The sequence below is a fragment of the Sycon ciliatum genome, chromosome 6, assembly GCF_964019385.1.
Source record: "Sycon ciliatum chromosome 6, ocSycCili1.1, whole genome shotgun sequence".
NCBI classification, from domain to species: Eukaryota; Metazoa; Porifera; class Calcarea; order Leucosolenida; family Sycettidae; genus Sycon; species Sycon ciliatum.
This window is the reverse complement of record NC_088648.1, coordinates 30660749-30679858: the sequence shown is the minus strand read 5'-3', so window position 1 is coordinate 30679858 and position 19110 is coordinate 30660749. Positions and strand designations below refer to the sequence as shown.

Genomic DNA, 19110 nt, shown 5'->3' with positions numbered 1-19110 from the left:
GGGCGAAACAGATCTGTCCACAGATTGAGTACCCCTTAGAGCTGTAAACTTGATCTTGCTTTAAAGGGGAAGTATACCCTAAAATCAAATTTTCACCAGTTGTAGTCTTCGGGGTGCTGAGTCGAATGGTCTTGGTCCGAGGAAGCTGAGACGCTCCCTTCCTACTTGAATCCCAATCGAACTCGCGCACTTCCACCGAAACTGGGTGACTGCGCCCTACTAGATGGGGATTTGTATGCAAAATGTCACTAAAAGCGCCATTTCGTTCTTATAAAAGCACGGATGACCGCGATTGGCCCATATGTTGTAGTCTTTTGGACGCTGAGTCGACTGGTTTTGGTCCGAAAAGGCTGCGATGCAGCGTTCCTCCTTTATTCCCAATCGAACATGGTTGAACAAGCGGTCACGTGCTCCTGCGTACACCAGTCACCTGGTCACCGTGCCTGCAGGGTACAACTTACTAGCCTGTTTGACCTTTTTTGGGTGCAGTCCTGTCACTCGAGTTGAACCTTGGTGTGAAAGTTGTCGCCTGCTGGCGCGGTGACCAGGTGATTTGGGCAACCAAGACCACGTGACCGCTTCTTCAACCATGTTCGATTGGGAATAAAGGAGGAACGCTGCATCGCAGCCTTTTCGGACCAAGACCAGTCGACTCAGCGTCCAAAAGACTACAACATATGGGCCACTCGCGGTCATCCGTGCTTTTATAAGAACGAAATGGCGCTTTTAGTGACATTTTGCATACAAATCCCCATCTAGTAGGGCGCAGTCACCCAGTTTCGGTGGAAGTGCGCGAGTTCGATTGGGATTCAAGTAGGAAGGGAGCGTCGCAGCTTCCTCGGACCAAGACCATTCGACTCAGCACCCCGAAGACTACAACTGGTGAAAATTTGATTTTAGGGTATACTTCCCCTTTAAAAAAATTAAATGGAAGGAGAAGTTCCTGTGGTTACAGGATATCTCAGTAAACCAAAGAGACAGCTTTAAACCAAAGAGAGCTTTAAAAAAATATATATATAGCTTTTTCTTCCACTGAGTGGTGTGCCTGGAGTCCATCTAGTTTCTCTCCTTAGTGTTTTCTTTACTGCATTGCCACTCATAGTCATACTACTGCAGCGGTGATACCAGTAGGCCTGGCATTACAACCGCCCACAACTAACTGTACGTGCTTCATCAGGAAACAGCGCTGCTGAGCGCTCCAATCAACTCCGTACTAAGTCCATGTAACTTCTAGTTCTTTTCGAGTCTCCTGAGCTGGACTCGGCAAATGCAGTTCTTTTGGAGCGAGCTCTTTCTGATTATAGCCGCTCCTTCATCCTGGTCCAAATTTCAATGCACCAGTGTCTACTTCCGTATCGCTAGAGATGCTATCGCCAGAGCTTATGGCACAACGAGAAACTGTTCTTCGTCTGTTTGATGTTTCCTTTCCCCGCATGTCTCCTCCATAGCTCTCCATTCTTCTAAAAGAAAGCAGTATTTCAAGTGTTGTGATTATAGGGCTTGAAAGTGCTACGTCACAGCATAGCAACAATTTCAAAAATTGGATCCACTTGGATCCAGTTTTTGTATGGATCCAAGCACATTTCAAGCGGTCTTACCCACAGCATGGTGATGTAGCCAGTGAAACTGACTGATTTGGCTACTGGGGGCGGGGTTACAACTGGTGGCGAAATAAAAGTCACACCTGCATGCGACATGAGTGGGTTGCTATGCACCCACATACTTAGGCAATAGCAAAGTCACACCTTAGTGGATCCAAAAGTAGAAATCTGATGTCAACTTACTACTCCCTGGCCGTTTTGACGTCATCACTTTCAAGCCCTATTGTGAGGTTTTGTGTGGAATTTTTATTTTCGGCAATCACATTTTGTTAATTTCTTACTTTTTAGACGAGTCCAAGGCAGTTTGGAAAGATCATCTATCAGATCATTTTCCGTATTCGGTCTATTTATAACCAGTATCTATAATGAGAGTGTGGTCTGTCTCCATGGTTACCGGTGTTCATTTCATAACTATAGCTGTTATATCATCCGTATCATGCCTGTCATGATTGTCTGAAGCTATTGTCTGTGTTGCGGTTGACTTCACTCCTTAGTGCTATTGACTGGCCTTTCGTACAATACCTATTGATGTCTAGAGACATACTGTCTAGCCTTCCCCTCGATCTACGCTTATTGATACACTATCCAGCTGTCCAGTGGCTCTCCTTCCACCGCTCTCTATCTCGCTATACTCTTCTTCACACTCTATAAGTTCGTGTCTTCTTTACAATAGAGAGGTTGTGCATAAAGAAAATCTGTTGTGCTCAACGAAAAACGTAGTGTGACCATGGTGACCAGTGGTGACCCTTTCGAGTACTTTTTCCGCTGTTTGCGCGCTTGGTGAACAATTTTTTTGAATCAAGTGTGTACTCCGGCCCATGGCCCACGTGTAGGCACACCACCGAACTGAGTTGGGCTCAAGTTTTCCAGCTCACAGGCAACGATCTCCATGCAGGGCCGGCGGAACCGGTCAGGCTGGTCCGGCCATGGCCGGACCACTTTCCCAGCTGGATGGCCCATGTGATTCGTGCAAAACCGGTGTAAAAAAATCCAGAGGTACATGACTCGACTGTACTGCCGACGTGTGATGTGCTTCTAAGTAGCTCAGGACTCCGTGACCGGCACTGTATGGCTTTAATGATATGGATAAAAAAAGTTGTGTTTGTGTTCTTTTACCATAATTTTCTGCATTTTCTGGAGCCTTAAAAGATGCCCAAAATCGCTCTATTTCACGTAAATTTTAAATATTTCTCCCGGGGGAGGTCCCCCGCACCCCCTCCCCCCCCCCCTCAACAGTTGGCCGGACCACTCACAAACTCCTTCCTCCGGCCCTGCCATGGCTGGAGACCCTCGTCGAAACGGTTGGTCGTGAGAACGAAGCTGCCTGAGAAGGGCCAGGTCCATCGCGAGATCAAATGTCCTTCGCTGAGACGTCGCAGGGGAAGACGAAGACGCCGAGGTGGCAGAATTCTGCTGCGGGGATTCAGCAGAATAATTTGTCACAGCAGGGCGTAGCGAGCACTGACAGAACTAGCCGAGCGCTGTCCAGGTGACAGAGGATCGCTGAGAGAGCGGGAAAGAGATCCATCAGCTCCACAGGATGCCGAGTAGGAAGAACTCGCAGAACGACTTGAAAAGGCCATGGCGAAAAAAATCTTGACACCACGTGCATCAACACAGCTACATATACATGTACATGTATGCAGAAGCTTGCGAGAAAGAAGCGAAAGTTCAAAACGTAAGATCTTCAAGTATTAGTTTCGCGATCAGCCTCGCGAAAGTTCCTTTCCTTTTTCGTTACTCGTGCCCAGACTACGTCTAAGTTACGAATTTTCGTTATGCACAACCTCTCTAATAAAATCAGTTCAGTGACTGACGAGTTCGAGATCACAACACTTCTCCTTGTTAGACCTTATCTGGGAGGCCCATTAGTAGTAGTAGTAGTAGTATTCTTTTATTTTCCATCGGAAGCCTCAACAGTGATGAACACAACTCTTAAGAGGGCCGATAACAGGGTAGAGGGGTGTGGGGTGAGAAAAAAAATAATAATAAGAGATATTTAAACTAAACTAAACTGATACTTTCTTGCATATTCCAACAGCAGCCAAGGGAGCTAGCTCTCTTGCCGTCTTGGTTATGCGGACTGGGTCCAATCCTAAAAAGCTGTTTTTATGAACTGTTTTTATTGGATAGGATGATTATGTTGAATAAACGAGGTTTGTGTCAATGGGAGATTGACTTGGAGTTTTTACGAGTTGATTCTAAAACACAATAACCTTTTTTAGAAAGCTGCCATAAAAGCAGTTTTTATTGCTATGTGTTCGGGGAAGTCTCAAGCGTAGTTTGGAAGAACTGTGCGGTACGGTATCGCCAGGAAATAAATTTGTGGGACCGATGATTCGATTTGGATTGCTGTTGATTTCGAAGAGCAGGTTTGATGCGGATGAGCCGCGTGCTGTGCGCTACTGTCCAAGTTGATGCTATTTTGCCAGGGCTTGTTCTCAGCCACGGCCCTGGCTCAGGCCGCTTGCCAGAAACAGAGCACATCCCGCAACTCGGCAACAGCCATTGATAACGTCGGGCTTGTCCTCTTCGCTTGCGTGAGCTACAACCAATAGGGTCCAATACGCGACCAGTATCACCTTGCCCTTGGCCCGCTCCGGAACGAGCCAGCCGCAAAGCACTCTCGTTCCTAATTGGCCTGGTACATGTATATCTGCCAGCAGCCGAGAGGAGAGTCTGGAGCTGTACAGTGTCGGATGGTGTTGTGTAATTCATTCATATCAAGGAAGTTCATCAGGCATTGCGACACACCTAACAAAGAGGTCAGAGCTGGCTTTGCACACCGTTGGTCTTTTCCTGGCGACTTAGGAGAAGCAGCAGTGGCTAGGGTGGAGTGAAGACAGCGGCGGGACTCGGACATGAGCGCAGGCCCCAGCCACGCACCTTCTTCGGATCTACCTCCTCTCGTCGAGCGTGGCTAACAAAGTGGTGAAAGGGAGCTCTTCAGCAGTTAAATCTGTGTCAGACCTGCTGTAGCACACGCACGCACGCACGCACACACAACACACGTACACACACACACGTGTGGCAACGCAATGTGCATAAACGCAAGCGTCAGTTCAAACGTGCTCTCGTACAGAGTGCCTAACGCGGCCCTTTACCTAGGAACCACGGTTGCCATAGCATCATGTCTGTGCAGCATCTGTATCATCGCCGTGCACGTTCTTCTGCGCTTTCTATCCGTTTCAGGCCAGGGCATGCAGGCACAGTCACGTCTGTTTGTGGTGTTTATATCCGTGTGCAACGTAGGCGTGTGCGTACTGAACAGCCTGGGATCACTGACGTACGGTCAACCGGGAGTGCGCACGGCGTATCTCGTGTGTCGGTGGCAGGCGATGCTGGGCATCATGCTGAACATGGCGTTCGTCCTGTGGGTCCTGTCGTTCGTCGTCTTCCTCTACATCATGATCCCACGCGACAAGATCAAGTCAGCCATCAAGTACCGATTGGTGTTCCACTGCATCTCCTGGGGATTCCCCGTCGCCCTCGCACTGACCGTGTACTTTATGGATGCGGTGCCCTCTGCGCCGCGGAATACGAGTGATATTAGCCTTCCGAGCAGTGTCGTGATCAATCAATACTCGCGAGCAACCGTCGGTTGGTGTTGGATAGCGGAACAACCGGCTCAGCCCAATGGTCTGCGTTGTGACCAGGCGCGCCTGCTGTGGATGCTGGTAGCGGGCAGAGGGTGGGAGGTGCTCGCCTACGTCGTGATGGGGGTGCTGGTCTTCCTGATCCGCCGATACGTCACTACCCTGGTAAGAAGACCGTGTGTGTGCGTGTGTATATGTGTGTATGCGCATGTGTGTGCATGTATGCATGTGTGTATGCATGCATGCGAGCATACGCGTGTGTTTATCATCACAAGAGAGATTGGAAGCTGTGTCTTAACTCCGAGTTTCACGTATTACTACGATCATCAGGCAACCTTTTTTTCCCGCAGAGTGAAAACCTTAGCTGTTTCAATGTGGATTGACTTGACTGTGATCTTGTCATGTTGGCGTTTGGTCCCTTACATGGGCTATTTGCGTCCAGCAGGGCTTCCGCTAGATACGATTTTTCGGGCAAGCCCATATTTTTACAGGTTGCTCAGACAAACGGGACTGAATAACTGCTTCAATATCATCCTTATGGTTTGCGGTATTGCACTACTAGTATGTGCACAATTATGCATGGTACCGGTACACTAGCAACTCAAGCGCATCCGCCTATATGTGAGACAAAACGACCCGCAAAAAATAGCAAGTAACGCAAAAACTCACTCATAAGCGCATGGGCCACTACGGTAGGTACAAAACAGCGTATAAGTCAAAGTTACATAGAAGTTTCTAAGACAACTACAAGAATCTGGCGGGAAGCCTAACAAGCTCCCCAATCCTTTCAGGCAGGGTGCGAACCCTTGTGCAAGGCAACTTTCCTGCATGTTTCCTACTTTCACCAGGCAGTCGTACAAGCGCACAAACTTTGTATGACTCCCTGCCTTCACACATCCCATTGCGGGGTCAAAGGTTAGCTGTATGCCGCATGTAAAATGTAGTCTGAATGTAGGCTCGGACAAATGTTGCCCTTTATTTTTTATGTGATTTTGTACAGGATTTTCTATGTACATGTACATAGTCTGAGGAGGGCCTAATCATTCAGTTGTGTTTAGGGCCAGTTTGAGCATTGTGTTTCTTCTCACTAGCACTTTGCTGTGGGTTTTTTTCTTTTCTTTTTTCGCTACAGAACTCCCCACTGTCACAGCTGTATTCGCATCCCAATGGCTTGCTGATCAAGGGCGCAATGAAAACGATCAGTGGCAAGGCGTGCGCACTGGTCGTCACCTTCATCTTCCTGCGCGTCTGGGGCACGATACGCGTGCTGTTTGACTACGGCGAGTACTACAACAAGCATCCCACCGTCAACCTGGTCTTCGTCTATTTCCAGGTGAGATGTGTGGCTGTGTGTAGAGGTTACAATGCGCATGAGATCATCGCAATTTTAGTCGTACTTCAAAGTGCATGTCTGTTTTGTACGAAGTTCATTACCTGGCAAGCAGCGGAAAGCAGTATTCGTTTTGTATTGATATTTGAGTGGGTGGCTGTTGGGTTTCAACACACTTTGTCAAGTAACACAAGATGTAAACACAAGGAGAACAAAACGAGAACTCAGGAAGAGATTCCGACAGCAGAGAAACAGTGCGCATGCTGTGCTGGCATGCGTCCGGGAAGGGAGTTCTTCGAAGTACAGAAGAATCTAGCATACACATGGAGAGCGGGATGCGTCTATGGATGTACACCCGTAGCTTGTGAGCCACTTCACCCAAATGCTCGTCCCACATGATGTGGCAATTGAATAATCACTGCGCTGTGTACAATGCTGCTCAATGCAATCTGATTGTATGGGTCAAGTCTGTCCTTGCACCTGTGCACAAGGCCAGTGTTCACTGGCCCGGGGGGGGGGGGGGGGGGGGGGGGCTACACGGCGCCTGATGTTACATAGGCACAAGTACAGTGTAATGGGATTTCATTGAGCAGCAGCACTGCATCTGCCATGCAGACTAGCTGTTGATAGTAAATCAAAATAAACCGTCGATTTCCAGGGCTGGATGTGGGTACGGTAGAACCGCCCATATCCAGCACCTGCCATATCTAGCACCTGCAATGTCCAGGACCTGCCATATCCAGACATCCCCGTATCCATGAATCTCCCATATCCACAGCTCTACACATCCTCATTATCAACTCCCCCCCCCCCCCCCCCCCAACCAAGAGGCACCTTGTCGCCAGGTACATATACCTACAGTCAATTACTGCCATGTTGCATGGCTGTGTGCATGGCTGTGTGCATGGCTGTGTGCATGGCTGTGTGCATGGCTGTGTGCATGGCTGTGTGCATGGCTGTGTGCATGGCTGTGTACATGGCTGTGTGCATGGCTGTGTGCATGGCTGTGTGCATGGCTGTGTGCATGGCTGTGTGCATGGCTGTGTGCATGGCTGTGTGCATGGCTGTGTGCATGGCTGTGTGCATGGCTGTGTGCATGGCTGTGTGCATGGCTGTGTGCATGGCTGTGTGCATGGCTGTGTGCATGGCTGTGTGCATGGCTGTGTGCATGGCTGTGTGCATGGCTGTGTGCATGGCTGTGTGCATGGCTGTGTGCATGGCTGTGTGCATGGCTGTGTGCATGGCTGTGTGCATGGCTGTGTGCATGGCTGTGTGCATGGCTGTGTGCATGGCTGTGTGCATGGCTGTGTACATGGCTGTGTGCATGGCTGTGTGCATCGCTGTGTGCATGGCTGTGTGCATGGCTGTGTGCATGGCTGTGTGCATGGCTGTGTGCATGGCTGTGTGCATGGCTGTGTGCATGGCTGTGTGCATGGCTGTGTGCATGGCTGTGTGCATGGCTGTGTGCATGGCTGTGTGCATGGCTGTGTGCATGGCTGTGTGCATGGCTGTGTGCATGGCTGTGTGCATGGCTGTGTGCATGGCTGTGTGCATGGCTGTGTACATGGCTGTGTGCATGGCTGTGTGCATCGCTGTGTGCATGGCTGTGTACATGGCTGTGTGCATGGCTGTGTGCATGGCTGTGTGCATGGCTGTGTACATGGCTGTGTGCATGGCTGTGTGCATGGCTGTGTACATGGCTGTGTGCATGGCTGTGTGCATGGCTGTGTGCATGGCTGTGTGCATGGCTGTGTGCATGGCTGTGTGCATGGCTGTGTGCATGGCTGTGTACATGGCTGTGTGCATGGCTGTGTGCATGGCTGTGTGCATGGCTGTGTGCATGGCTGTGTGCATGGCTGTGTGCATGGCTGTGTGCATGGCTGTGTGCATGGCTGTGTGCATGGCTGTGTGCATGGCTGTGTGCATGGCTGTGTGCATGGCTGTGTGCATGGCTGTGTGCATGGCTGTGTGCATGGCTGTGTGCATGGCTGTGTGCATGGCTGTGTGCATGGCTGTGTGCATGGCTGTGTGCATGGCTGTGTGCATGGCTGTGTGCATGGCTGTGTGCATGGCTGTGTGCATGGCTGTGTGCATGGCTGTGTGCATGGCTGTGTGCATGGCTGTGTGCATGGCTGTGTGCATGGCTGTGTGCATGGCTGTGTGCATGGCTGTGTGCATGGCTGTGTGCATGGCTGTGTGCATGGCTGTGTGCATGGCTGTGTGCATGGCTGTGTGCATGGCTGTGTGCATGGCTGTGTGCATGGCTGTGTGCATGGCTGTGTGCATGGCTGTGTGCATGGCTGTGTGCATGGCTGTGTGCATGGCTGTGTGCATGGCTGTGTGCATGGCTGTGTGCATGGCTGTGTGCATGGCTGTGTGCATGGCTGTGTGCATGGCTGTGTGCATGGCTGTGTGCATGGCTGTGTGCATGGCTGTGTGCATGGCTGTGTGCATGGCTGTGTGCATGGCTGTGTGCATGGCTGTGTGCATGGCTGTGTGCATGGCTGTGTGCATGGCTGTGTGCATGGCTGTGTGCATGGCTGTGTGCATGGCTGTGTGCATGGCTGTGTGCATGGCTGTGTGCATGGCTGTGTGCATGGCTGTGTGCATGGCTGTGTGCATGGCTGTGTGCATGGCTGTGTGCATGGCTGTGTGCATGGCTGTGTGCATGGCTGTGTGCATGGCTGTGTGCATGGCTGTGTGCATGGCTGTGTGCATGGCTGTGTGCATGGCTGTGTGCATGGCTGTGTGCATGGCTGTGTGCATGGCTGTGTGCATGGCTGTGTGCATGGCTGTGTGCATGGCTGTGTGCATGGCTGTGTGCATGGCTGTGTGCATGGCTGTGTGCATGGCTGTGTGCATGGCTGTGTGCATGGCTGTGTGCATGGCTGTGTGCATGGCTGTGTGCATGGCTGTGTGCATGGCTGTGTGCATGGCTGTGTGCATGGCTGTGTGCATGGCTGTGTGCATGGCTGTGTGCATGGCTGTGTGCATGGCTGTGTGCATGGCTGTGTGCATGGCTGTGTGCATGGCTGTGTGCATGGCTGTGTGCATGGCTGTGTGCATGGCTGTGTGCATGGCTGCGTGCATGGCTGCGTGCATGGCTGCGTGCATGGCTGCGTGCATGGCTGCGTGCATGGCTGCGTGCATGGCTGCGTGCATGGCTGCGTGCATGGCTGCGTGCATGGCTGCGTGCATGGCTGCGTGCATGGCTGCGTGCATGGCTGCGTGCATGGCTGCGTGCATGGCTGCGTGCATGGCTGCGTGCATGGCTGCGTGCATGGCTGCGTGCATGGCTGCGTGCATGGCTGCGTGCATGGCTGCGTGCATGGCTGCGTGCATGGCTGCGTGCATGGCTGCGTGCATGGCTGCGTGCATGGCTGCGTGCATGGCTGCGTGCATGGCTGCGTGCATGGCTGCGTGCATGGCTGCGTGCATGGCTGCGTGCATGGCTGCGTGCATGGCTGCGTGCATGGCTGCGTGCATGGCTGCGTGCATGGCTGTGTGCATGGCTGTGTGCATGGCTGTGTGCATGGCTGTGTGCATGGCTGTGTGCATGGCTGTGTGCATGGCTGTGTGCATGGCTGTGTGCATGGCTGTGTGCATGGCTGTGTGCATGGCTGTGTGCATAGACCACTTTCACAAAGTGCACGTGACCTGACGCCCACGGCGCAGCGTAAGGCAAAAGACTCGGGTTTTTGTGCTGTTTGCACATCATTTTGTATTGAGAACAATTGCTATCGTTGACATTTCCTTTCTCTCCCCGACATGGCATCCCTCAAGGAGCTTGTCGAGGCAGTGCAGTCTCAACAGGGTGATGTCGACAAGTTGAGGAAACGCTTGGAGTCAGCAAACGTGCCTGTGCTGAAGGAGCTGTGCAGACATTTCAAAATTGTCCACAGCAATAAGAGGAAAACTGAGTTGGTGGAGACCCTTGTTGGACTTGCTGAGACGTCTTCTGCAGCCTCAGCGCCGCCACATGTTGCGCCAGAAGCGTCCGCGAAAACAGTGGAGATCACGGCAGAATTGGAAGCCTTGCCAACGTATGATTCTGTCTCGTGTTGGGTACACGATTTCCTTATTGATAATTTTATTTACGGGGACATATACACGTACCTCGTGGAAGTGAGGGACAAATCCTCGTCTGACCGTCAGCGCAGCAACTTCAAGTCACTGAAAGGCTATAGCTATTTCACCAGTGGGTGGGTTTCCAATGTGTGGATGTGCTGCCCTGATCCCGTGAAGCCCCAGTACATCTATGCTAGAGGGCATGTGCACCAGTCTTATCCGTCACGGGAGAAATCGGCCTACCCAGTTTTTATTACTATGTCGCCTCAAGGGGCTGTGTATAGTGCCAGGTGCAAGTGTGCTGCTGGACTGGGTGAGAGCTGCAGTCATGTCGCCGCGCTCCTGTTCTACCTCCTGGACTGTAAGGAGAAAGACGCCACAACAATACAGGCAGACGCAACATGCACTGGACGCTTGATGTCGTGGCATCGTCCTCCACCCCAGCTATCGGTACCTGCTGTCCCGTTGGCGGACGCTGTGTTTGAGGCCACTGCCTATGGCAAGGAATCCCGCAAGGTCTGTGGAGGTTCTCTGTCCACCTTTGAACCGAGAGCTGCTCAAGACCTTGCTGTGGACGACCATTGTGTCCAGGAATTACTGGATACATTTGCATCAAAGCTGCCAACATCTGGCTTGTTCCAATTCTGGAACCACCCATCTTTGGCCAAGAAGGATGCTATGCACACTTTGGACAAGCAGGCTAAGCAGTTGGTTATTTCACGACACCCTAGGACAGATCAGTTCAGTGATGACCTGGATGAGGATGTTGTTGTGGCGATGTGCACTGATCTTGCTAATGATAGCTCCATTGACAGCAGCCTGGCCTCCTATATCGAGAGTGTCACGAAGAAGCAGTCAAGATCGCCACTTTGGCGTGACATTCGGGTAGGCCGCATCACTTCCTCTATTTTTCATGTCATCGTAAACCGTAGGGAGACTACATCACCAGACAGCTTGGTGAAGACGATCATGGGTTACTCCAACATGCCGAAGACAACGGCTATGCAATGGGGTATTATGCATGAAGCGAAGGCCGTGGAGGACTACTTGCGACTTGTGAATTTTGGTTTTGAGTCAGATATTGCCGTACGTCACACGCTATCAGGTGTTACTCTCTATCAAGAGTACTCCTTCATCGGTGCTTCTTCCGATGGACTGCTGTATGATCCTGCTTCGTCTGATCCGCATGGCCTAATTGAGGTGAAATGTCCCTTTTCAATTGATGGCGTGTCCATTAACAAGATGTCTCCCGCGGCCATCTGCAACCAGTTTGGGCATAAGTTTTGCTTGACTAGAAGCGACGGAGGCAAGTTGCTATTGCGAAGAACTCACAAGTTCTACACGCAGGTGCAGGGAGAATTGGCCGTGATGGACAAGGAGTGGGCAGACTTCGTCATGTGGACCGACGCGCCTTATCCCACCAATCTTCACATTGAGAGGATATTTCGTGACAGTGTACTGTGGAATGATACTTTGCTACCGAAGTTGAAAGCTTTCTACATCAGCCATGTCTTACCAGAGATCCACTCCAGGAAGCTGTTCGCTGAACATCAGAAGTCAACAGCTGCAGCATCATTGCCTGCTGCAATGCCCTCGCTGGCTATGCCTATCGCTGTGCCGTCACCTGCTGCAGTGTCGTCAGTTGCTGCAGTGCCGTCACCTGCTGCAGTGTCGTCACCTGCTGCTGTGCCAACACCTGCTGCAGTGCCGTCACTTGCTGCAGTGTCGTCACTTGCTGCAGTGTCGTCACCTTCAGCACCATTGCCTGTTGCGGGTCGGTCACCTGCTTTGTCTCAGAAGTTGGCACCTCGTATTGCATGTTGCTCTCAAACGTGTGCGTTCCCTGGGCTTAAACCAAAGGCATGTCGTAACAGCCACTGCGCACATTATTTTCATCATATATGCACAACTGATGATATGGGGAACTACTGTATGCATTGCTTTGTCGATACCGATGATCTGTAGGAAGATCTTAGACTGGTTGAACAGTATTGGTACGAACTCTTGTGAAACCTGCGATGCCCGCATCACGCCTTTTATCCTTTTTCAATTAATGTTTTGCTGTTTCCCACACGAGAACACACTTTTCTTGTTGTAGTTTAAATCTTTAATTCTGTTGAACTGTTTCGGCACCTGATGCTGTGCTGCGGTGCCAACCTGCTATGTTCATGCCAATTCCTCATGTCATTAGAGTTCTTTTTGTTTCAAGGAGAAGGCAGAGAGCCCGAACGTGCCGGGTTTAATAAAAAAGAAAGAATAAAATTAGAGGTGAGTGTCTGTTATCCGGCACCCTCAAGCTCAGGACTGGACAATGGACACTTTGATAATCTGGATGACTGAAACTACATAGCCATCTTGTGTTCACACATCAAAAGGACTGTAGAGAGTGTCTTTTGCCTGTATTTTGCATGCTCTGTTACTATCCTGAGACACTGGTCGTGTTCAACTATAGACTCACTTGTATGCGACGTCAACGATGTTCAATGTCTTGATTCTTGAAGTATATGGGGACAGTGAACATAATAATTATACAGTGTGTGAGCCAGCACTGCGTTGGTTGACAACTGACATGGTGGATGATGGACCACCGGATAAATGACATGCAACTGTATACTAAGAAAAAGGAAATTATGAACCACATATTCACTGGCGGAGGGAATGGAAAAGGGATCACAGCGTTAATTAATGAAGAACCCTACACCACCACAAACGCAAATGCCAAGTAACGTTAGTCTCTACGCTGCAAACCAGTTTAATTTCAATGAAATTTGGGCCAGAAGCCATCATCAGGATGGAGTCGAAAACTGGTGAAGTGGATCAAACAAAACAAAATGAAATGCTTTACGACATACGCGATGAAAGTACAAGTACAACATCATTGAATGATGCCTCTTTCACACACTCAGGCACACACACACACACACAAACACACACACACACATGCACACACAGGTGTGAATAACGAATGAAGAAGCCAAGAAACAAACAAACTAACAATACGACTTGCAGTGTCACAATGTGAAAGAGCTGTGTGCTCAGCAGTACCGCTGCTGGCAAAATTGAAAATGTAATGAAGCACTGGTGACTGACAATGGTGCGAACCTCAGTGCTCATCTGCGACCAGAGGATCAGAAAAATTTGTGACGAGAGTGCAGACTGTGACGATGTCATTAGCAATAGGGGCAAGTGTGATGGGGAGTGTCCCGCGTAAAATCCGGAAACACCGAAGACGGGCAATTGCTCGTTCAACGTGAATACGAAGGGCAGCAATTCTGCGTGTATCGTCCACTTCCTGGGCAGTGAACTGGCTTCGTTGTTGGCCCAGGAATGGTGGGATGTTGAGAGTGGCACGTTTAGGCAGGAGAAGATCCCGAATTTCGAAGCCTTTGTCCGCCATTACATTATCACCATGCTCGATCAGATCAAGAAAGCCACTGTGAGACACAATGAACTTGTCTGACGCACGTCCAGTGAACAACTTGGATAGATATGTGACAACGCCACCAGGGCTGATGCCAATCAGAGCTTTGAACGTCGAGTGGTTCTTGTAGTGAGAGAACATCTGGCAGTTCACACGGAGAGCAGATGGACGCTCAATAAATAGTTCAAAGCAGTCAATTATTACTCTAGTGTTAGGATACTTTGCAAATTGTGGTGGGGTGTGGAAGCGAACCTGCTCAGCAGATGGCCAGGGAAAGAGTAAAGCCAACTCCTTCGACAAGAACACTATCCACGTTGTGAAGATCTTCGAGAAGTAGGTGGCAGAAATGCCGAACCGGAAGCAAACATCTTCCACCAGCAATCCTAGCCTCAGCCGCATCATGACAGCCAGAAACTCATCGACTAACTCCAGCTGCCTACTAGCATACTGCATCGTTAGCCGACCTGTCACACCTGTTGCGGAACGAAGCGCTTCTTCTTTCTGACCGCGCCAGATATGGAGGCGCCCAGCTTTCCCAGACAGGTAATGGAAGAAGGAAATGAAGGCGGTGTACGAAGGGAAACCAGTGTTGAAACGAACCAGTTTATCCTTGCCTTCAAGGTCATGTGCCGAGATAGACTGCTTGCGGCTGGCTGCTGCTCTGTAGGTGTCCAGCTCACTGGTTACCTCACAAGCGTGTGTCTCCAATTGGTGGACACGGAACTCCAAATGCCGGATACGTGCCGCAAGCCCATCAGTGGTCTCCGGCAATGGGGCATGAATTACAGGACCTTCATCAGCACTGACAGGTTCAGATTGAGGTAATTCCTCTGGTTGAGCAGCAAAAGCAGCAGCAGCTTCATCCGGCTGATCTCCCTTCCTCTGTTCCCTTCGGAATTGTCGCTTTTTTCTGGCATCAGCTTGAACAGCTCGCTCTTCAGTTTTGGGCTTGCTATCCACAATTGTCGGGATGTAGTCCACGTCATGTGGAGAGTCGGAGGGTTCTTCAGTCAAAAAATGCTTCCCGCAAATGCGCATACCATCGGATGGCCACCAGCCAACTGGACGACGATGGCAAACTGAAGCTATCCACATCTGACATCGTTCTCGATCTGATTTTGGAAATCTAAAAAAGCGGTAAGGACAGTCTGCTGAAGCACGATTTGCACAGCTGTCCGCAGCGCAGGACGACGGCATGGTTGGTAACACCGAGGAAATAATTCCAAACACCTACACGGCCTTCAAAACGATGAGAGAAACAATACAATATCCACAAACAACTAAATTCTAATAGCTTTCAGTACAGAAACAGTGCATCTTTTGAATTCTTTTGCCTTACGCTGCGCCGTGGGCGTCAGGTCACGTGCACATTGTGAGAAAGGTCTATGGCTGTGTGCATGGCTGTGTGCATGGCTGTGTGCATGGCTGTGTGCATGGCTGTGTGCATGGCTGTGTGCATGGCTGTGTGCATGGCTGTGTGCATGGCTGTGTGCATGGCTGTGTGCATGGCTGTGTGCATGGCTGTGTGCATGGCTGTGTGCATGGCTGTGTACATGGCTGTGTGCATGGCTGTGTGCATGGCTGTGTGCATGGCTGTGTGCATGGCTGTGTGCATGGCTGTGTACATGGCTGTGTGCATGGCTGTGTGCATGGCTGTGTACATGGCTGTGTGCATGGCTGTGTGCATGGCTGTGTACATGGCTGTGTGCATGGCTGTGTGCATGGCTGTGTGCATGGCTGTGTGCATGGCTGTGTGCATGGCTGTGTGCATGGCTGTGTGCATGGCTGTGTGCATGGCTGTGTGCATGGCTGTGTGCATGGCTGTGTGCATGGCTGTGTACATGGCTGTGTGCATGGCTGTGTGCATGGCTGTGTGCATGGCTGTGTGCATGGCTGTGTGCATGGCTGTGTGCATGGCTGTGTACATGGCTGTGTGCATGGCTGTGTGCATGGCTGTGTGCATGGCTGTGTGCATGGCTGTGTGCATGGCTGTGTGCATGGCTGTGTGCATGGCTGTGTGCATGGCTGTGTGCATGGCTGTGTGCATGGCTGTGTGCATGGCTGTGTGCATGGCTGTGTGCATGGCTGTGTGCATGGCTGTGTGCATGGCTGTGTCCATACAATGACTGTACATACATGCTCCATCTGATTGCGTGTGTGCATGTACGTGTGGATGTGTGTGTGTGTGTGTGTGTGTGTGTGTGTGTGTGTGTGCGTGTGCATGTGTGCGTTCATTTCCCAGGCTGTCGGCGACAATGCGCAGGGCGTTGTCAATCTCATCCTATTCGTCCTGATGGCTCCAAAGATCCGCGGCGAGCTGGCAGCGGTACTGTGCATACGCTGTCGCCACTGCTGCTGCTGTTGCTGTTACCACGGCGATGACTGGCGCTACAGACGGCAGAATAACTTGGACGAGGACAGTGGTGGTTCTGAGGAGAGTGTGGATCGTCCGTCAGACCTCAACCTACCTCCCAGAGACGCGCCTTTGTCCAGGCAGCTGACAACGACAACGAGCTTGTTAACAGTCAGTTCTGGCGGTGCCCGTGACGTGGTGCTGGCCGATGGCAGCACGGTGCACACTCACCGCAGATCCAACGCGTCCTCGTCCGACTATCGCTCCAGCGCCCCCGAGCTGGAGATGACCGAGAGCCACCCGGGATGCAGCTGGGCAGGGAGATTATCGCGGCAGAACAGTCGCGGCCTGGACCTGTCGCAGCGCAGCCAAGAGTCCTACCTCTCGGCCAGCTCCATAAACTCCCACCACACAGGCATGTCTGGCACGGCAGCCATCGCATCCCCGATCACTGAAGTGGAAGACACGGAAACCGTCCACCGTGCGTTACCAGCAGTAGTGCGTCGTCCGCGACGCCGATTGCGTACGAAAGCCTCCCAGCTGCTACACTTCGACCTCCGTCACCGAAGGCAGCAGCGCGATCAACGTCCCCGAAGGCAACACCACGACCAACGCCCCAGAAGGCAGCACCACGACCAACGTTCTCGAAGGCAGCACTATGACGAACGTCCCCGAAGGCAGCACCACGGCAACCCGTGCATATAATGGCCAGTATATCCTTTGTGCTTCGTGCTGCTCTGTTTTTTAATGCTCTACCTAATGACTTGAAATCCTCTTTTTTTACGTCTCAGTTCGATCGTGGTTTTAAGCGCTTATTGGATGATCCAGTTTGGTTTGAACGATATCGTGCAATTTTGTTTGACAACGTTGGCAACGTTTAGTCTCTCACCAGCTACATGTATATATTGCCCAGGTTCATTCAGCATACGTTTTTCTTCTTTTTTCTTTATGTTCACCACTCATCCCCCTTTTTTTTCTAAACATTTACACTGATGTACTTGTATATACATTCTTTATTCTTTTATTTTTTGGTCCCATCGGCCTCTTCATATTTGTGCAGCTGCACTGTTGAGCTTCCGATGTACATGTAAAACAAATAATAATAATAATAATTTGTCGTTTGTCTCTTTCCCTCAAACCAGTTAATAATAATAATAATAATAATAATAATAATTTTACAAGAAGTCGGAGGCGGATAATACTTTAATAACGAAGGTACGTGTTGGGTCGTAAGCATCCACGCAAACACACATCCAGTCAAAATAAGGCACTTGTCAAAGTATCCGAACGTTTTCGGTCCCTTCTCATCAAGGATTATACAGGGAATGGCTCAAGTTGGAAAGACTAAAACTTATATAACGTAAAGATATGAGATAACAACACTCGTGACAAGGTGGAAAAAGTATCAAGTTCAGCACGACACAAAACTCGAAGGAAATAATAATAGCGACAAGAACATAGTGAGCAAATTAAGTTACATTGTTAACACCTCGACGAGGAGTAACACCAAACAATTGTAGCGACAACACATTTTCTTTCTGTACGCAAAGTTCAGGATCTAACTTACGGATATACAAAGCTTCTAACACAGCCAGATGCAATGCACATCTACCACGTGACAATATTGAGAACACATTATCACTGTACAACTCACGACAATTGGTACGGGCTGACAGATGTTGCTTGATGGACGAAGTGCGATTCTTAGCTCCGTTGGGTGTAGTCTCCTCCAATGTCCCGTCATCTCGCCTCTTCGCGGCATCACCACTACCCGTCTCTTTGCTTTTCCGCGGCCTTCCACGTTTTCTGACACTAGCCGTTGTGGTTTTCATTGAGCACCACTGCATGTCATGCAGATTAGCTGTTGGTAGTAAATAAAAAATGTGGATTTCCAGAGCTAGATGTGGGTACGGTAGAACCTGCCATATCCAGCCACCTGCCATATCCAGCCACCTGCCATATCCAGCCACCTGCCATATCCAACCACCTGCCATATCCAGCACATGCAATGACCAGGACCTGCCATATCCAGACACCCCGTATCCATGAATCTCCCATATCCACAGTTCTACACATCCTCATTATTATTATTATTATTTTTTTTTTCGATAGTGAGGAAAATGTTATCAACTCCAAAGCACGAAAAAGGCCAAAAACTAAACCAAGAACATATGCAATAAGGCCAAACTAAAGAAGGTGTGTGGTTCGACTCACCCGACCGACCGTACAATTTCAGCCCGACCGTAACTTTTTTTCGGCGGGCTGTCGTGTGACTGACGTACGTGGACTGAACACGTCCACGTCTACGTGCTGTGCGGCGTGAGTCTGCGGACGCAGGCGGCTCCTTTTGGACTTGACTTGTACTAGTTGTAGTTGTACTGCAGTGCAGTGCAGTGAGTGGTACGACTGCTGGCTGCCTTGTGCTGGTAGTAGAGTCTACTCGATACGCGTATACAGTGTATTTACATGTACTAAAAAATATATTTAAAAAAAAAATCCGCCCGCCCGCCCGTAAAAAAAATGTCCATGTTAGTCGAACCACACACCTTCTTTAGTTTGGCCTAACATGTTATTTATTAAGACAGGACAAGTGAATAATTAGTCAGTCCATTGTTCATGATGATCTCCGACGGTTACGTCGGCAAGCGAGCCTCCGCCACTGCCAAAGCAGCGTGGGCTCCGCAGGAGGGTGCAAATTTCAAACCAAAATTTAAACGCCTACAACCGCGAATGCACATGAT

At 50.3% G+C, this 19110-nt stretch overlaps 1 protein-coding gene across 1 annotated transcript; it reads left to right on the top strand.

The window, feature by feature from the left end:
* The first annotated feature begins 3629 nt into the window (after positions 1-3629).
* LOC135819884 (uncharacterized) lies at positions 3630-17502 on the top strand. Its single transcript, XM_065333184.1, has 3 exons — positions 3630-5362; positions 6330-6530; positions 16259-17502. The coding sequence occupies exons 1-3, from the start codon at positions 4640-4642 to the stop codon at positions 17072-17074; spliced, it is 1740 nt and encodes a 579-aa protein (XP_065189256.1). The 5' UTR covers positions 3630-4639; the 3' UTR covers positions 17075-17502.
* The last annotated feature ends 1608 nt before the right edge of the window (positions 17503-19110 follow it).